The sequence below is a fragment of the Elaeis guineensis genome, chromosome 8, assembly GCF_000442705.2.
Source record: "Elaeis guineensis isolate ETL-2024a chromosome 8, EG11, whole genome shotgun sequence".
NCBI lineage: Eukaryota > Viridiplantae > Streptophyta > Magnoliopsida > Arecales > Arecaceae > Elaeis > Elaeis guineensis.
Window position 1 is genome coordinate 139,257,147 of NC_026000.2, and position 21,008 is coordinate 139,278,154.

The window sequence follows — 21,008 nt, forward strand, 5'->3', positions numbered from 1 at the left end:
AGTGCAAATCTTTTTGTGACTGCTGGACATGAAGGTTTAAAATTTTGGGACCTGCGGTATGTTTGTCACTCTATTTTACAATGAAGAAAAAAGAAAAAAAAAGATCTGTGTCCGTTTTGTGTCTCAGTTGACCAATGTATCTTAATGACGTAGATAAAAGAAATACATGTTTCTTAAAGTTCTCTATCAATATATTTTCCTGCTAATTATTGGCAAAAGATCTCCATATTTTCGCTTTGTCATTAAATGATGCTTTTTGGTTGTGATTTGAACTGTCGTTGAAGCTTATGTTCTTGCTAAATGATGACTCGAAAAAAAACTTGTAGAGAACATGAGAAAAATTTGTCTCATTGCCTTTTTTTAGCATCATGAAGATTGAGAGTTTTGTTTTGGCATACAGGCAAAATTTGCCTAGGATATGAAAATATTTGGTCAAACGAAGTCTGACCAAAAGGTTTTCTCATGATTAAAATAGATTTGCTGGTTCTGGTCTGAATAGATTTGGCTCAACATCTCTCAGAAAGTATCGCCCTAAACTGAGTGGAATGGAGGAAAAGGATTCATGTAGCTGACCACTAGTTTGGGATTATGGTTTAGTTGAATTGAGTTCAGTCTAACCAAAGGCTTTTGGAAGTTAAAAAGGATCATCATATATATATATATTATAAAACGGAGCAACCGCGTTTGGTTGTCTCCGTTTGCCACGTGGATAAAAATTATTTTGCCATGCGGAGTGAAACTGCGTGGAGTGGGACTATGAGAGGATTGGAAGAGTTTCGGGAGAAGCTTTGTTCGCTTCAAGCCTCCCACCCGATCGAGACTCCTGAGGATGGAAAAACAGCAGAAAAATGCAGCGGAAAAACCCGGATGCGCACGTGGTGGAGTCGACGTCGATGAGGCGGGTACTGAGGCTGATGAAGTCGGCATAGTCACGGTTGATGAGGTCGGCAAGTACGGCCTTGAGGGCTGCTAGGTGGGCGCGGAGCTCGGCAGCGAGGCTTTCCAGGGGGACGAAGGAGCGGAGGTCGGTGATGTAGGACTCCGACTTGAAGTCCGAGCGGAGGAAAGAGGTGGCCTTGAACCATAGCGCTGAGACTCGATGGGATCGCTGAAGAGATCCATGGCCGATCGGGGAGGGAGGAGCTCCGCCATGGCTTAGGATTTTTGGAACTCTAGGTTATATGCGATGGTAGGGCCTCCGTCTGCCACGTGGCCTCAACACAGAGGCCTCTGCATGCCACGTCGCAGCTGAAGCTTGTAGGGAGAGATCAAGGGAGGAGAGGGAGGCGGCAGGGAGATTCTTCGACGAAGATAAGGCGGTGGAGGCCACGGTAGGGAGAGGCGGCAACAAGAGGACGGAGGTGGAAGAGGCAGTGGAGGACGGAAATGAGGAGGCGACGGCAGCAGGGGGCGAGCGGCAGCGCGGGTGGTCGGACATGATGGGGTTGCTTAATTTACGTTTGTGGAACCTTTGGAGTCCAGGCGTCTGAGCGCCATTGGATATTGCACTCTGGCTCAAAAAAAATCGAAAGAAAAAATAGAAAAAGCTATGGCGGTAGGTTTTATTTCCCACTAGAATATTATGTATTTCTATGTTTTCATGGATTCAAGTGGTGGGGCTGTTGTCATTAAGCAACAGACTTAGAGAAATCACATGAATGTCGAAATTATGATAGGACCCAGTTGGAAATCAATGGATATTGTGGTCTCATAGTGTAAAATCGGAGGCATACATTGAGATTTAGCTAGAATTTAGCGAGAGAGAATCAAAGGAGAAGAAGGGATAGAAAAATTAAAAAATAATTAAAGATAAAAATAATAAAAAATGATGAGTTTAGGAAAGAATTTAATGAAATTAGGATCTTCGGATCTTTATAAAATTTATTTAATAGCTTATAATGCATGTTACGCACTAATATAATTTTTTTATAAAAGAAAGTTTTCTTCTTGAAGTTATCAATTGTCTTTGTTTATGCTATCTCATGTATTTGTTCAGAATTGCTCTTCTTATGTCTGCAATAATATGGTTTAGAACTTGATGTGAAGTTTTAAATAAAATAAAATAATTTATAAATAGCTTATAATCCACTTATAAATAGCTTAATAAAATAAAATATATTTTTAAAATAAAATACTTTATGAAATCATTCAAATCGCTGCAAATTAGAATAACAGAGAATTACACATTTACATGTGTGATCGCATCCCATGCATTGCATGGGGTTCTAAGCTAGTTAAAAGTAAAAAAGGAAAAACATTATAAATATGTCTCTCATTAAAATTGGGTATAAAATGTCTTTGGATTGTTTGGAGAATGAGAATTTAGGATGTTTATTGAGGATCAATTTATTTTAATATTATCTACAATTCCTAATGTAGTATTATTATATGAAGCATTGTGGAATAGATCAGTCTGAAGCTTATATCTTTTTTCACTCCATTTTTTTCAAATTATGGTTGATATTTAAGGAGTTATGACATATTCTATTTAAAGATGATTATATTTGTATTTTTATGGTATGATAACCAAGTTGATTTGTCAATCATATTATGGAGGAAAACTTTGGAGTTCAAAATGTCTTAGATTTGCATTTAGGCATTTTGGAGTGCAATTTTTGTGGATTTGTAAAAGAATTGATGCCCTGTTGGAAAATTATGTCTGTGTTGGTCTGTACTGTTACATTCCTTTTGTGGGTCTATTACATGGAATGGAGAGTGTGAGAGAGAAATTTACATGTAAGTTAATGCTCCCTCTTCTTTAGTCGTAGACAGCTATCATTTACATGCCATATATTTTATTTTGGGATTTATTGTGCCAAATTGGGCCTCTATGTTCATAGTCATCTGAACGTTGGATAATAATGAAATGGGTGCTTTTGTTTGCTCAATTTAATGCATCTTTGCACGCTTATGACAGCTATGATTGTGAAGCTGATATTGTGTTAGCTTTTTGCAACATGTGCAGCAGAATTGGCACTGGAACACCAGTTGGTTTGAAGTTTGCCCTAACTTGCAGTATTGTTGGAGATTCGTTTTTAATATATACTGTCAACTCATCCCTTACACACATTTTCTACTTGCAGCTCTTCTGTCTTACGTCTGATTACAATTTTTACCAGACAAATGGAGTGTTCTGACATAAAATTGTTCATATTGACCTGCAATGCAAAGCTAGAAAAATGAAACATCACCAAACTTAATTATTATTATCAGAATTCTCATCTTTGCATTTTGCATGTTAGAATAAGCTTGCCAACATAATACAAATTGCTTTTAAGCGTGATCATGTTCTTTCATATAGTTTGTGAGATCTAAAAATTGTAACACTTCCTCTCTTGCAGTGATCCATACCGTCCGCTATGGGACTTGAATCCCACGCCAAGAGCAATTTTGAGCGTGGATTGGGTAAAACATCCTAGGTAATGTTTGATCTTTATTTATGGCAGAATGTGTTCACTTATGTGTTCTTCATACTGATTTTTTTTGCATACTCTGATTGTCAGTGGTGATGGATGGTTAAATAAATTTGTTGAATAGTAACTAATAAGGTTTCTTAAGAGAAGATCTTTTCTCATTGTTTACTTTACGTTGCCTAAATAACATGAAAATGCTGATTAAAATAAGGCCAGATTTAATCTGGAAAGTAGCTTTCTATTATATATGATGTGAGAAGGTAACTTCAGGAAGACTAGCCAATATTATGTGAGCATGACATAATGCTACTAACAAGTAGAATATTAACCTGACCAAGATCTGCTGTATTGATACCGGTGCCCGTACCGGCATCGGGCCGGTATGGTACGGTATTGGTATCATACCGTATCGACACACGGTATGCTCCGGCATATCGGTTTGGTACCGGTACAAATTTTTTTTTGTTTTGTTTCATTTTTTTTGGATATTCAAGTTATTAATTCATAATTATAGCCCCAAAATTATATTATATTGCATATTATTGACATATCTGGTTTAATTTTTGAGTTCGGTAGCGGTACAAGGAATCTTGATCCAAAATTTCAAATATATATTTATTTATATTATATTACAACTCTATCATCTTAAAATTAAAAAGAAAATATATAAATATGCATTAAAATGTATCTAAACTTTTAAAGTATAAAGCACAAAAAATGATATACTAACCTTAAGATCTGCTCTGCATTTAATATCTCATCGAGTGTCTGTGACGCTCGTAGATATCTGGATCATTGGCATAGTCTGGAGGAACATTAGTCCATCCCGCTAACCAAGAAGCACTGTACTCCCGAATATTCATCCCATAAGGCATCCTCTTTGGATCGTAAGACATTTCAGATAATGTTTCAAATAATATTTTTGAATTAACTAAAATATAATACTATTTTTACATATTTTTTATTTGATCACATTTTTTTTATTATTTAAATAATTATAAAAATATTTTTTAATTTCAAAAATTTTAAAAAAAATTGAGGTTAGATTTAAGTAGCTTGAATCATTCTAAACATGATTCTGAAACTCTGATTTTTTATTTTTTTTGAATTTATTTTTTTAATAATTTTTTATGAATAAATATATATATATATTTTAAAAAATATATAATTAATGAAAATCAACGATTTTAGTGTCATCATGTAGATCTTCCAAAGATTTATGACATATGATCAAATCATATCAAAATCACAAAATTTTGACATGATTTCTTCTTATTTTCTTACTTCTTTGTTCTTATCCTTTCTTTAGCCATAAAAATATAAAAAATAAAATATTTACTAAAAGAATAATACATTATCTTACTTTTGGCCAAAAATCAGCGTCTCCTCGAATCAGTACTGCAATTTGATGGAATTTTTTTTTTTAAAATTTTTTTCACGTGTCGTCGAATGCCTGAGAGCTTGAGAGTTCTCTGAGAGAGCTGTCAGGTCTCTCAAAGAAAGCATCTGGGCTGCCATTAAATGACAGCCCAGACCCCACTACACCCCCTCCCCCCCAACACCCCCCCCACCTACCCCCATGTGGGTTTTGTCGGTATAGTTCGGTTCAACACCGAACCGAACCGTACTGAGTCATATTGTCCGGTTTTGGATGGTATGGCCCCAAACCGGATCGGACGTGTTTTTCGGAAAAAAGGACCAAACTGGATCGACTGGCCGTCAGTCCGGTTTGGTACGCCCCATACCGGGTGGTTTGGTCCGGTACGGCATTCCCTGAACCTAACTATCAGAGTTTGTACCTACAGCATATGCCAAATTGATCTAAACGAAATTGGCTTAGGCTAGAATTTTATTTCTGTTGGACAGACATGCTGTGTTAAATTACCTTCTTGATTGCCTCACAGGATGCTCAAACTATGCATCAAAACGAGGAGGTTAATTTGCAAAATATGTATATCCATATTGACATGTCATTTGAAAATATATTAATGCATTCATGCATCTGTCTTGAATTTCTCTCTGTGCATATGAGTGTGCACACGTCACATGCTTTCTGGGTGGGGAGGGATGGGGTTGTTTGTGTCTTTTAATTCTAAAGCAAACAAAAATATGCACCTGCTTGAAAATATTTTTAAAACACTCATTTGTAAAAGTGAAAGCAAAATGAGTGCATGCTAGTTTTCTATAAATTTGATTCTGATAGTTTTGACTCTTTGATGTATAAAGGTTCGCTTCAATTAGTTTTAGGATAAAAAGAAAATACAGTAAGGGCTATTCCACTTATTTCCAGATAGCAGTAAAGCCGTTCCCTCATAATTCATAAAAGCTGAAGATCTGACTGCTTATTAGATACAGTGCAATAGTTAATTTAATTAGCTTTCTGTCCATTTGATGCAACTATAACACTCTTGGGTATCTCTATAATTTGGGGAAAAAGGCAATTGTCTTTGTGTTCTGGTGGTTTTCAAATGTAGAAATAGTTATTCTGATTAAAATTTTATTTATCTGGAACATGCATGCAGAAGTAGATTGACATCTATTTCAAGCACATATTTTACTCCATTAAAAATTATTTCTACCGCATGTAAGCACAGATTACATGTATGGCATATCACTTGTACAATTAGCAGCAGATAAGTATCATTCCTGTGGGTAGAATTCTAAAATTCATGCTGCTTCCTTTTAGATGTATCGTCTTATCACTTGATGATGGAACCTTGAGGATCCTCAGCTTGTGGAAAGCAGCATATGATGTTCCTGTTACTGGAAGACCGTTTGCTGGAACAAAGTATCAAGGGCTGCATAACTTTGGCTGCTCATCTTTCGCCGTTTGGAGTGCCCAGGTGTCACGAACTCTAGGTATGTTTTTTCCATTTTTGATTGCATGGATAAGATACTAATCAACTGTTGATTTTTTTTTTTTTTTGTTAAATAAATCTTTGACTTTGCCCACTTAGGTGACTTTCTTTTTCATTTTAACTATAGGGTGATCTTACATTTTTTGTAAGTGGATGTGTGGTGGGGCAACAGTTGGTTTCTAAGTGCTAACAAGTGACTTGAATATCTAACTATTTTACTTGAGGCAAGTTTTCTGAAATAACATTTTCTATATAGATATGTTCAATAGTGGTGCTAGTTGAAATTGGGTCCGTATGGCCCGTACCACCCATACTGACCATACCATACCATATGGGTCCATGCCATTCCGAACCCAGCAGACCATACCATATCATCTAGAGTCAGATGGTACCATGGCTGGGAGTGAGAAAAAATGTTGAAAGCCTGTCTTGGTACAGAGTGTGTATGGTACATTATCGACCATACCTCACCAAATTGGTAATGTATCGATATAATTCTCAGTACTGGTTTTGCAGATCTTGATCGGTTTAGTTGTTTCTTTTAAATAGCAAATTAGCACCTTTTCTGGATCTATGATACCCGGACTCTTCATTTTGCCTCAGCATACCTACATTGACACAACACGACATCGACATGGGTATGCGATTTAGATCTGGCACACTTGTGGATTGGTTGGACATGGTACTCTAATCAGCCAGGTGGAGCAAAAAGAAAAGAAGAAAGGTATGGAGGAAAGAAAGAAGATGATGAAAAGAAAGGAAGAAAGGAAGGAAAGAAGGACGGACAGAAAGAAAGAAAGGAAGGAAGAAAGAAAGAAAGAAAGAAAGAAAGAAGAAGAAAAGAAAGAAAGGAATGAAGGAAAGAAGAAGGCAAGGGAGATGGAGATTAGCTATGTTGTGGTGGATCAGTGATTTCTGTGGAATAGGTGGCGGGTCTAGGGGATATGATAAAAGGGGGCTAGGGTTTTATTAGGGCTCAACGCATGTTGTTCTTGGGCAAAATTAAAGTTTAATCCTGAAAGGACTACCGATTAATGTTTAGGTCTTATTTGTTGAGTGTTTTATTTTTATTTTTATTTTAACCCTTGTCTATGCGTTAGGATGTATTGGAAGGACTATTTGTAAAAATAATGCCTAATTTGTGCCAGGATTCAGCATTCCATCCTAATTATATGAGGACTAATTGCAAAATAGCAGCTAGGTGGACATACCCATGTACCCTCATGCAACTTTTGGTTTCTTTGAAGCCGAGTTCCCATGTCCTAGAATTTGGGGATAGCATAAGTCTGACTTCTAGATGCACACCACCACTTGATGCCCATACCCAAACCCATGCCACATAGTTATTGATCAGTACAATTCTACCAATATTGGATCAAATTTGTTGATAGCTTTTTTCACATAGAATCAATTTTACATGTTGCACCCTCTTTAGCACAGGCTAAACTTCTATTCTCCTGACCGAGGTGTCCTATTTTGAAATGATTTCCACAATTGAAGTCAAATCTTTTACTTGCATATCAAAGAAGATAGAACCCACAATTATCAGGAACATGCCTGCTGATAATAGGCAAACTTAGCTTCCTCATGCTCCAACTTTCGAGACTAGCACATAACCCTCTGCAGATGGAAGTGTCGAAGTGGAAGGTCACACCCTGACTTTATTCTTGTTAATTTTTGACAGTGACAATTTATAGAGCTGACTACTCCACTGCTTTAGCTTGCATAGTGACTGACAATAAAAGACTATAAACTAGAATGCCAAATGCAATAAATAACAAAAAAAGATTCATTGCCCTTTAGCTCCTTCTCCAATTCCAATTAATACCCTAAAGAATAAACCCCCTTCCCCCCTTGCCCATCCAACTGCATTTCACCCTTAAAAGCCCCCTGTCCTTCAACTAGCCTTTTTTGATCTCGGTATCAGTATGCTTATTCTTTGATTGAGTAGCCTACCACACTATGTCCAATGTTTCCACCTCGCTTTGCAACTTTTCTATCCCTATTTCATTTTGCCATCTCCAAGTCAAAGCCGTGCTTCTCTCTAATCCTTAGCTTTCTCTACTCTTGATGTTAAGGTCTTTACTACCAGTATATAGTTCTAATTTTCTTTTGGCTTTTCTTTGGTTGTGCTTTCATGGGGTCCACCTACACTTGCCGCATCCAGGGCACAAGGATGGAGGGGTGAGGGTAGTGGAAATGTTCTAGCCCAAACACTAATTTGATAGATGAAATCAAAAGGGACTTGCTTGATTGGAAATTATAATGCAGTAAAGATATATGTAGCTTTTATCAGGTCATGATGAAGAAAAGATGTCTTTCCAGCAAAAAGTCGGTACCTTACCGGTATGATGTGTACCTTGTTGATGAATGGTACTTCATGTGCTCATACGTGAAAAATGAGTTCACATGTGTCGGTATAGTACCAGTACTGGTACCTTTTACCAAATATGAATCTATATGGTCAATTTGCATGGGTATATATGTTGCCCAATAGAACAATCCAAGAGGGGGGGGGTTGAATTGGGTTTTTCAAAATTTAAATAAATAATGTGCTGTTTTGAAAACTAATGAAGTATTGATGAGTGAAGAAATAGGATATGCAGAAATATAAATGCAAGGAGAGCAAGAAAGAAGGACACAATTACAAACACAACCAACGTATAGTGGTTCGGTGCCCCTTGCACCTATGTCCACTCTCCAAGACCCATTTAGGAATTTCACTATAATCTTTTTAAGATTACAGTCGAATAGTTTTTTAGGCTCACTATCCAAAATCTAGTTGGTTTTACATTGGATTACCAACCACAACCAACAAATAAGCCAACCCTTGGCTTACACTTCAATTCTTAGGTTTGGATGAGCCTATTCCCTAGCTTCAAAATCCTATTGAAGCTGGTTACAACAAGAACAAAAGTAGGACAAATGAAAACAAAAAATTTCTTTAATGAGCAATAAAGTCGATGAAGCTTTTGGCTCTTCTTTTGTGAAAGTTTTTGGAGGAATGAGCTTGTCTTCTTGCTAAAAAGAATGTCTTGATTTGATGTTTTAATGAGTTGGGAATTGAATGCACTCTTTTTCAATATTTTTTGGATTTTTTTCTTGTTTTTGTGCTTCTTACTTGGATTCTCTTGTCTTGTCACTTCAAAATATTGTTTTTGACCTTAACTCACTGTTTGGAACCTCAAAAGTCATTTCTAACCATTGGGATCCGAAAAATAGCCGTTGGAAGCATTTCTGGACCATTCTGAACTAGCCGTTGGAGCTTGAGTTGACTCAGCTATGCCTTGTGTCGACTTAACGATCTGTGGGTCTTTTGTCTCAAAAATTAGCTCTCTGTTGGCATCTTGTGGCTTCGACTCGAGCAACTTGAGTCGACTCAACTCCTCAGATCGCCTTTGAGTCGACTCATGCCGGACTTTAGTCGACTCGAGAATGTGCTAAAATACTTTTGCATGCCGTTTTGATTTGAGTTGACTCGGGATCATCTTGAGTTGCCTCGAGGTGCCCTCCACTGAATTTTTTATGATATTTTTCAATTTGAATTTTTTTCAATTCCAACCTTCAAATATCTTCCTCCAGTCTTGTTTGAGATGTGCAATGCCCTTCAAAAGCTTCAGATTCATCTTTTTTATTCTCAAATGCATTATTGAACTTTTTCTTTTGATACTCTACAATTTTTTTTGAAACATAATCTCAAGGAGCTTATTAGTTCAAATATATACTCAAACGTTTTGTTATTCATCAAAATCAATCTTGGGGATCAACAATTTTCTTTTTTTTGATGATGATAATTTTTGAGTATATGAGCAATTGGCAAGATATATGCATAATTTTTAAGAAATATGCTTAAGTCAATAAAGATATAGACTTATGCTCAAGTCAATAACGATATAAGCTTTTTCATACGTTTTGGCTTCGCTCTCCCTTAGTGTGTGTCCATATTTATTTCAAACTGAATGCACATTTATTGATTGTGCTATATATGCAAAAATCTTCATTCATATAATTGAACATGAGACATCGTCACATCCATTAAGGCCCATTGCTATGCTTATATGTTAGGGCTGAAATTTACATTCATAAGACATATAGATGCATTCATAGGGTACATGACAAAGCAAACAATGTCAAACAATGCTAACAATGCTCATACGCTCATACATTATGTGTTCATGCTAACAATGCTCATACACTCATACATTATGTGTTCATACATTCTTTTCATACATGCTAACATTGCTCATACATTTTTTTTTATTACATTCATAAGACGCATATAATATAAATATCCAAGCAATCATACATGCTAACAATGCTCATTATACACTTTTCATACATCCTTTTGCTCATATGCTTATATGTTCTTTTCTACTCCCCTTTTTTGTCATCAATCAAGAGGGCAATGTATAAGCAAGGTAGAACATCGCATAACACAGCAAGAATAAGGAAGAGTAAAAATATAGCATTGTATTCATCAAAATGAATGTGCTAGATCATAGCACACCAAAATACAATATGAAGTCAGTCAATAATACCAAGATACACACTAATATCAAGATAAGTCACATATAAGTCCACAAGACAGATAAATACAATCATATGTCCAAAAGAAAGCCTAATACATCATATGACTAAACAAATATCTCCTAAGCCACTAATCTTTATTAGAAGGAATCTCTAGGGTCTCGGATGAGGAAGTGCGAGATGATGAAGGTCCAGCTCTCCGGCTCCTGGTCCTATCCAATGGACCAACCCTTAGAGATGTGGGAAATCCGATTCCAGCTCTGGTGTATACTCTGAAAGGTGATCTACCTTGACTAGCAGACAGCTGGATAGACTGTGCAGTAAACTAGAGCTGGACGGGGGTCGCGGCTGAGTAGATACTAGTGGTTGTGGCTGAACTGATGGCGGAGCAGACAGCTGAGACCAAGCAGGTGGAGGTCGAGGCATGGACTGAGGCTGAGTAGGAACAGAATGAGCCATAAAAGCTCTGGCGGCTGTATCTACTGCTGCTGCTGCTGCGGGTACTGGTACTGCACTCGGAGCAAGTCTTTTAAGCTTCTCAATCAGACTACCATGGCTCCAAGTACAGATATAATGTCTTGCTATTGGGACTGTCCAAGTCCGTTGATAGCCCCAAGCACCTTAGTGCCAGTTTGTCCGAGTCCTCTAATGGTAGTAAACATCTCAGTGCTCCTGAACTCAGACTTTTCCTCAGTCGTGCAATCTCTCCTGCCACATTAGAAACATCAGTTGGGGCCTCTGCCCTTAACTCTCGTTATTCCAAGGTAGTGAGCCTACTGCCATACATTTCATCTCAGCTTGAATGCTCTCTACCTTCTTAGATAATCCTGCTATCTGGGCACTGAGTCTAGTCGAGATAAGATCAGCCGGTCTCTAGTGTGGGAGAGTCAATAACTGTTAGCTGAGGTGCGGAGGCTGAAGGGGATCTAGCTTGTGGTGTGGCTGGTGAAGGAAGGTCAGGTGCAGCTCTGAATGATAATGGATGATTAGATAAGGCTCTAGAGGCTATAGGTGTAGATGGCTCTCCTGTCTCCTCTATCCTGGGCTTCTCTCCCGACCTGACTCGTTTCTCACCCATCTCCCAGCCTCAACATGAAAGTGCATAAGAGTCAAAGCCTTATCATCATAAACATCAAAATGAGACAAATTCTTAAATCTCTCATTTTCTAGTGAAATTTTTACTGTCTTAAAAATTCTGATCAATGCCATCCCATAGAGTAGACAAATCTTGTTCTTGACTGCTGCCTTTTTAATCTGATGCATCATAAGTCTAGGAAGGTTCAGAGATATCCCCTGAATAATGTGATATATGACATACAACTCCTCCGACACAAAGTCATGCCTTCCTAATTTCGGAATAAAGATCCCTCCAATAATATGATGTAACACCCGCATCTTTACAGAAAGTGTGGGGGCTTTTATATCTCCAACAACATCCTCTCTATCAACAATAATCCTCAATGCTTCCTTCTTATTAGACACTCTCTCAAGGATAGCTCCTTCTAGGGGCAAATCAAAGATTCTAGCTAGGCTTTCTTCAGAAACATCAAATTGAACACCTTTCACGGTAGTAGTTACCTCAGCTGCTCCTCTTCTCAAATTTGCATAAAATTCTCTGATCAACTTAGGGTACATAGGGATATTTAAGTAGCAAAAATTTTTCCACCCCATTCTGTCAAGCCATGGATCAATTGAGAAATGGTATTTTTGAAAGAATGTAAAATCTACTCTCCTCTTCATTGCAATGGCCTTTGTTGCCATTCTCTTGGATGGAGAGGCAATAGCCCTAGTTCCTATTCTCTCGGATGGAGAGGGATGTGGAGGGAAAGACTCCGTATCTTGTTCCTCAAACAGATTTGGCTAAAAAATTTTCGACTGAACAGTGGGTTGGGGCTATTCGGTTGCTTGAGACGAGGAATCTAGTCGAGCCTTCTTTCTTCGCTCCTGCTGTTCAGCGCTTCGAGTCAAGTGAGATCTCCGCCCTATGTGTCTTGTCTGCACCATTTCTCTCAAATCTATCAAGGATCAAGGATTGATTGGGAGATAGAGGGTTGGGATCGTGAGGACTGTGGAAAGGGGTTTTGGAGAAAGGGCGTTGGGTTTTTGAATGGTTTTAGTGCGACGCGAAAAGTCATGGGCCCGTTTAAAAACTTGTGGCCCTGATAGTTGAGTAGACACAAGGTTTTATTTGAGTCGACTTGAGTCGACTTAAGCATGAGTCTGAAATTTTTTACAGTTTCAGAGAAAATTCAGCATATAAAAAGCATTAAGGGATTTCTAATGACATCAATCAATGGTTATGTACACAAAATTGATTATTTTAGGTTTGATTCAACTTGTTTTGGGATTTAGAGAATAAAATTTATTTCGATTGATAGCAAATTCCTAAATCTTTTCTAATGATGCTAAATTTTTCTTCACTAAGGGGTTTGGTGAATATATCAGCAAGTTGTTTATCAGTACAAATAAATTCAAGCATCACATCATTATTTTATACATGATCTCTTATGAAATAGTGTCTTATTTCAATATGTTTAGACCTTGAGTGTTGAATTAGATTTTTAGTTAAATTAATTGCACTAGTATTATCGCATCTTATTGGGATCTTATTAAGTTTGATGCTAAAATCTTCAAGTTGTTGTTTGATTCACAAAATTTGAGTACAATAACTTCCTGCAGCAATAATATACTTTGCCTCGATCGTAGATAGTGCTACTGAGTTTTTTTTTTTGCTAAACCATGAGATCAAATTAACTCCTAGAAATTGGCAGGTGTCATTTGTGCTTTTTCTATCTAATTTGTACCCAGCAAAATCAGCATTCGAATATCCAATTAATTCAAATGGTGATAATCTATGATATCATAAATCTACATTAAGTGTGCCAGATAAGTATCTAAAATTTTTTTAACTACTGATAAATGAGATTCTCTAGGATCTGATTGATACCTAGCATACATGCATATATTGAACATAATATCTGGTCTACTTGCGGTAAGATAAAGTAATGATGCTATCATATTTCTATACAGTTTAGTATCTACTTTATTCTTTTCATCTTTGTCAAGTTTACACGAGGGGCTCATGGGTGTGCTAATGGGTCTTGAAGTCTCCATCCCAAACTTTCGAAGCATTTTCTTTGTGTATTTTGTTTGGTTGATGAAGATCCCCTCTTTACTTTGCTTGATTTGGAGTCCGAGAAAGAAGTTTAGCTCTTCCATCATACTCATCTTGAGCTCACCCTGCATAAGTATGGTAAACTCTTGACAAAGAGATTCATTAGTAGCACCAAAGATAATATCATCTATGTAGATTTGTACCACTAATAGATCATTGTCTTTTCTTTTTAAGAATAATATTTTATCAATATTATCTTTAGTAAGTTCATTATCTAACAAAAATTTATTCAACCTTTTATACCATGCACGTGGAGCTTGTTTTAATCCATACAAAGTTTTATGTAATTTGAAGATATGATTTGGAAATGCATGATTTTTAAAATCAGATGGTTGTTCAATATATACTTCTACTATGTATCCATTTAAGAATGTACTTTTAATATCCATTTGATATAATTTAAAATTCATGAAGTATGTAAATGCAAGTAGTAGCCTAATTGCCTCTAATCTAGCTACAGGAGCAAAGATTTTATCAAAATCAATGCTTTTTTCTTGGTTATATCCTTTAGCGACTAGTCTAGCTTTATTTCTAGCAATGGTACCATGCTCATCTAGTTTATTTCTATACACTCATTTTGTTCCAATTATAGGATAGTTATTAGGTCTATCAACTAGTGTCTATACCTTATTTCTTTCAAATTTGTTTAATTCTTCTTGCGTAGCATTTATCAAATAAGAATTATTTTCAGCTTCTTCTATAGTTTTAGACTCAATTTGTGATACAACAGCTAAGTAATTATTAATATTTTTAAGATAAGATGGAGTTCTTACCCCTTGTGATGGATCATCGATAATTAGATCTTTAGGGTGTCCATGTGCATACCTCCACTCTTTTGGTAGCTTTTCTCTTTGGTTTGGAATGGGTTCTTCCTTTTTTTTTCTTCATCCTCGAATCTTCTTCATTGTTTTGTGGGAAATCATCCTTCAACGTGAGGCTATCCATCTTCTTGTTGAGAATTTCTGCATCTTCATCTAAAACATTTTCTTTTCTAGAAGTTTTGTCATTAGATTCATCAAATACTACATGGATAGATTCTTCAGTAACGTGAGTTCTCTTGTTGAAGACTCTATATGCCTTGTTTGATGTGGAGTATCCTAAGAAGATATCCTCATCCGACTTAGCATTAAATTTTTTTAATTTTTTTTCATTATTTAGTATGAAGCATCTCCAACCAAAAATATGAAGATAGTTTGATTTTTTTCTTTTCAAAGTTCATACGGTGTTTTCTTTAGAATAGGTCTAATTAATACACGATTTAAAATATAGCATATGGTATTGATGGCTTCCGTCTAAAAATATCTAGGTAAATTACTTTCACATAACATTGTGGGTGCCATTTCTTGTAATGTGCGATTTTTTCTTTCTATCACTCCATTTTGTTGAGGTGTCCTAGGTGCAGAAAAATTGTGATCAATTTTTTTTTCACTATAAAAATTTTCGAAGTATTGATTTTCAAATTTGATGCAATGATCACTACGAATGCCTACAATGGATGTGTTCTTTTCATTTGAAACTTTTTGATAAAATTTTGTAAAAACTTTAAATGCTTCATCTTTTTGTGCTAAAAATATTATCCAAGTGAATCTTAAAAAATCATCTACAATTACAAATCCATATTTCTTGCCTCCTAAATTTGTGGTCCTAATAGGTTCAAATAAATTCATGTGAAGCAATTCTAAAGGTCTAGATGTTGAAACTATGTCTTTTGGTTTAAAAGAATTCTTAGTTTGTTTTCTCATTGATAAGCATCACAATTCTGATCTTTTTTAAAATTTAATTTTGGTAGGCCTTTGATAAGATTTTTCTTAATGAGTTTTGAAAGTAAGTCTATGCTAGCATGACCTAATCTGCGATGCCACAACCAAATAATCTCACTAACCTAGGCTTCCATTTCTGCAAGACATTGATTATTCTTCATGTGTAGATCATCCAGATGCACCATGTAGATATTGTCATGTATAGTCCAATGAACATGAAGCCATTATCATTGGGACTAGATACTGTGTATGCTAAAGACTTAAAAGTTACTTCAAACTCTTTATCATAAAATTGGTTAATCCTAAGTAAGTTATCTTCAATCCGTCAACTAATAATATATTTTGAATAGAAGTGGAAGGAGTGATATGAATGTTATCAATGCCCATGATACATCCCTTTCCATTGTCTCCAAATGTAACTACTCCATCTTTAGATTCAAAAGTGATAAATTGAGATTTGTCATCCATCATGTGTCTTGAACAGTCACTATCAAGATACCAAAGTCTTTTCTTTTTTCGAGCTGCAAGACACTCCTATACAAGAAAATGAAGTAGAGAATTTAGGTGCCCAAGTCATCTTGGATTTTTTAGGGTTAGTGCTCATGGTTCCTTTTGTAATCCAAACCATTTTAATCATTTTTTCATTTAATTTTTTGAAATCACATGCATAAAATTTATGATCAATTTGACCACAACAATAACATGAAACATTTGAAATAAGAGTTAATGAAGCTTTAACAAACAGATTTTTCAAAATTTTTTGCTTCTTTTGTGGTTTAAATCCTAATCTAGCCTTATTGAATACAGCTCTTTGTTCACTTAATAACATATGCAATTTTTCGAAGCTATAAATAAATTTCTCTGCAAATGTTTCAATTTTCTTTAGCTCATTATTTAATTTTTGATTTTCACAAGTTAATGAATTAAGTTTTTCAGAAATCTTTTTCTTTTCATGACTTAAACTAAGGTTTGCTTCTTTAGTTTCTTGTTTGTCAATCTTATTTTATTAAATTCAGTTAAAAGTCCATAAATGCCACTTGTAACTTATCAAAAGTAAAATTTAAGAAAGTTTCAGTATTTACCTACTTTTGATGAGTCATCAAGCAAAAGTTGGCAACTTCTTGTGCTTCTTTATCGGAGCTAGAGTCCTTACTATCGCTCCATTGTGCCATCATTGCTTTTTTTTTGACCTTCTTGCTTGATTTCTTGAGAAGAGGGTAGTCCATTTTGAAGTGACTGGGCTTCTTGCATTTAAAGCATATGGAAAGTTCTTTATCTTTCTCCTTCTCTTTATCTTTGCTTGATTCTCCTTTAAATGGCTTTCTCTTAAAATTTTGCTTCTTTCTTTTCATGAATCTTTAGAACTTCCTTGCCATTAGTGCCAAGTCATCTTCTTCCTCTTCTTCATCAGAATTTTAACTATAATCATCCTTGGAGGTTGTAGTCTTGAGAGCTATGGTCTTTTTTTTGGTTTCTTCCTTCACATTTTGCCTCATGGTTAACTCATGAGTCATTAAAGACCCAAAGAGTTCTTCCAATGGTAGTTTGTTTAGATCCTTGACTTCTTGAATTGCGGTGATCTTCGCTTCCCAAGTCTTCAGAAGTGACCTAAGAATTTTACGAACAAGTTCACTGTTAGAATAAGATTTTCCTAAGCTTTTCAAACCATTAATAATATTAGTGAATCTAGTAAACATATCGGTAATAGATTCATTTGATTTCATTTTAAACAATTCATATCTATGAATAAACATATTAATCTTTGACTTCTTGACTTGATTGGTACCCTCATGGGTAACCTCCAATCTATCCTAAATCTTCTTAGCAGAAATACAAGTAGAAATTCTATTGAATTCGTGAGCATCTAATGCAAAATGTATAACATTTATAGCTTTTGTGTTTAATTCAATTAATTTCATATCATGCTCATCCCAATCCTCTTCGGGCTTGGAAACATCATTACCATCTACTTTTATTGTGGGTGTGTGGATCTTTGACTATAACTCTCGAAAGTTGATAGTCAAGTGCTTGAATGTAAATGTGTATGCGTGCTTTCCAATACGTGTTGTTTGTTTTATTGAACAAAGGTGGATGGTTAGTCGATTGTCCTTTGACAAGAGACACATTCATTTGGATTGCCATTTGATCTTAACTCTTGATTGTTAAATCAAATGCAAGTGAGTTTCGGACTTTGATACCACTTGTTGTCCAGTAGAACAACCCAAGAGGGGGGGATGAATTGAGTTTTTTAAAATTTAAGCAAATAATGTACTGTTGTGAAAACTAGTGAAGTATTGATGAGTGCAGAAACAGGATATACAGAAATATAAATGCAAGGAGAGTAAGAAAGAAGAACACAATCACAAACACAATCGATGTATAGTGGTTCGGTGCCCTTTGCATCTACGTCCACTTCCCAAGATCCACTTGAGAATTTCACTATAATCTTTTCAAGATTACAGTCGGATGGTTTTCTAGGCTCACTATCCAAAATTAGTTGGTTTTACACCGGATCACCAACCACAACCAGCAAACAAGCTAACCCTTGGTTTACACTCCAATTCTTAGGCTTGGATGGGCCTATCTTCTAGCTTCAAAATCCTATTAAAGCTAGTTATAATAAGAACAAAAGTAGAAAGACAAATGAAAACAAAAAGCTCCTTTAATGAGCAATAAAATCGATAAAGCTCTTGGCTCTTTTTTTGTGGAAGCTTTTGGAGGAATGAGTTTGTCTTCTTGCTGAAGAGAATGTTTTGATTTGATATTTCAATGAGTTGAGAATTGAATGCATTCTTTTTCAATGCTTTTTGGATTTTTTCTCTTATTTTTGTGCTTCTCACTTTGATTCTCTTGTCTTGTCACTTCAAAATATTATTTTTGACCTTAACTCACTGTTTGGAATCTCAAAAAGTCATTTTTTTTTTCTAGCCGTTTGGATCCAAAAAATAGCCGTTGGAAGCATTTCTGGACCGTTCTGAATTTTCTGTAGAATTAGCCGTTGGAGTTTGAGTCGACTCAATTTGAGCCTTGAGTCGACTCAGCTGTGCCTTGAGTTGACTCGATCTGTGAGTCTTTTGTCCTAAAAATCAGTTTTCTGTTGGCATCCTGTGGCTTCGACTCGAGCAACTTGAGTCGACTCGACTTAGCTCGTCTTTGAGTCGACTCACGCCAGACTTGAGTCGACTAGAGAACGTGTCAAAATGCTTTTGTGTGCCGTTCCGGTTTGAGTCGATTCAGAATCATTTTGAGTCAACTCGAGATGCCCTCCACTGAATTTTTTGTGATATTTTTCAATTTGAATGTCTCTTCAATTTCAACTTTCAAATATCTTCCTCCAGCGTTGTTTGAGATGTGCAATGCTCTTCAAAAGCTTCAGATTTCTCCTTTTTATTTTCAAATATATTATTGAATTTTTTTTTTGATACTCTACAATTTTTCCTGAAATATGATTTTAATGAGCTTATTAGTTCAAATATATATTCAAACGTTTTGTTATTCATCAAAATCAATTCTTGAGGTCAACAATATAATGTACTTAAATCTTTGAGTATAAATGATCATCATATTTTATACATATGGCTTCCATGGTATTATGGGGAAGATAATATGTTTTTCATTGTTGGGAAATAATCTATTACACTCCAGGTTGTGGATAGAGTGAATTTTATTCAACTTGTTCCACATTATTCTCCATTGATTCTGTCTCCAACATTAGCGAGCTAGGAATGGGTATCTTGTATGCGTACACATCCATTCGGAGATGCATATGTTATAAGGATATGTATGAACTGTGATCCTAGTGTTGCTCAGTGCGCTGTCATTATAACGGTAAAATAGTACATGCTGCTTCCTGATTTCCTGCTTGTAAACCAATATATTGTACTTATCAATCAATCTATATTTTTGTTAATTCTCAGGTCTCGTTGCTTATTGTAGTGCAGATGGATCTACAGTTCGGTTTCAGGTAACTGAACTATCTGATGTAAGCTTTAATGAGATGTTTATCCCTATCCAATACAATGATTTCTTTCTAGATCATTTTTTAAATGATATAAAATGACAATGCATATCATTTCTGAGATAATTGTCAAACTCTTCTCCTGAGTAGCTTACTGAAGCTGTGGACAAAGATCCAAAGCGAAACCCTAAACCGCATTTCCTTTGCGGGTCACTTATGGAAAAAGGCCAAGTTCTTGAGATCAATAGTCCGCTACCTGATGTTCCATTGCCCAACATTCCTTTTGTGCAAAAGAAGTCGGTTGATGACTGTGTGGACACTGCTCCGACCATGCAGTTGCATGGTTGCTTGTCAGATGTGGACCAGGCAAAACAAACAGGTCATGCTGTTTCAGGTGATCATAGAAATTTCTAACCATTCTTGCTGCCAAAGTTTCCTACAAATAGTTCTCTCCCTTGCTTACCAGCTTCATGTTTAGGTAGTGAAGAAACAATGGGAAATACAACATCAAAATCCAGAAAGAATGAGAGGAAGAAACAGCATGCAAGTGCTATTGCTGTGCAAACAAAATTTCATGCTGAAATAGAGCAAGGGATATTGCAAAGAAACGAAAACAAAGATGAAGGATCTCCACAACAGTTTGAAGCACACCCTCCCAAAGTTGTGGCTATGCATAGGGTAAGGTGGAACATGAACAGAGGGAGTGAAAGATGGTTGTGTTACGGTGGAGCTGCAGGCATCATTCGATGTCAGCAAGTTTCTTTGCAAATGTAGTTAGGTAATACAGTTATTCATTAAATATAACAAATGTCTGTCTCCTGCTAGTACATCATTCAGAATTGTGGTGTGATGAATATGCTGTATCTATTTTTTTTTAATCTATATTTCAGTTGCTTCTCCTGTAGTTTGGTGGTAAAGTATTCAGTTGGAGTTTCCGTATTGTGTACGCATTTGATCCCGAAATGTTTCTTGCAGAACTAATAATCAAAAGGAGGTTCTGTATGTGGGTAGACCAAGCTAGAGAAAGACTTGGTTTGGTTCAAATGAGATGGTTTATCAGCATGGAATAATAGTGAGTCACTTAGAAGGTAGCATTACTGGGGAAATTAGAGAATATGTGATTTGTTTCGATGAAGCAGATGATGATGATAATGGTCAGTATTAGAGTGCATATACTTGCATGAATTTAGAAATCACTACTATTTTATTTATTATTCTCGAACTATTATTTTAAATTTGTTTTTGTTAACACAAATTAATGGATATTATTGTTTTAAAAAGTTTACAAAACATATATTATATTTTATTAGCTGTCTA

The 21,008-nt window shown here is 35.8% G+C and overlaps 1 protein-coding gene across 1 annotated transcript in view; it reads left to right on the plus strand.

Moving 5' to 3' along the window:
- The window catches only part of LOC105035387 (uncharacterized), a 35,250-nt gene extending 14,655 nt beyond the window's left edge, over window positions 1-20,595 (plus strand). Inside the window, 6 exon segments of the mRNA XM_029261939.2 lie at window positions 1-56; window positions 3,342-3,419; window positions 6,100-6,272; window positions 19,651-19,715; window positions 19,842-20,085; window positions 20,170-20,595. The exon segment at window positions 1-56 is cut by the window's left edge and continues 10 nt beyond it. Of these exon segments, the coding sequence (XP_029117772.2) occupies window positions 1-56; window positions 3,342-3,419; window positions 6,100-6,272; window positions 19,651-19,715; window positions 19,842-20,085; window positions 20,170-20,465 (912 nt within the window). The 3' untranslated portion in view covers window positions 20,466-20,595.
- The last annotated feature ends 413 nt before the right edge of the window (window positions 20,596-21,008 follow it).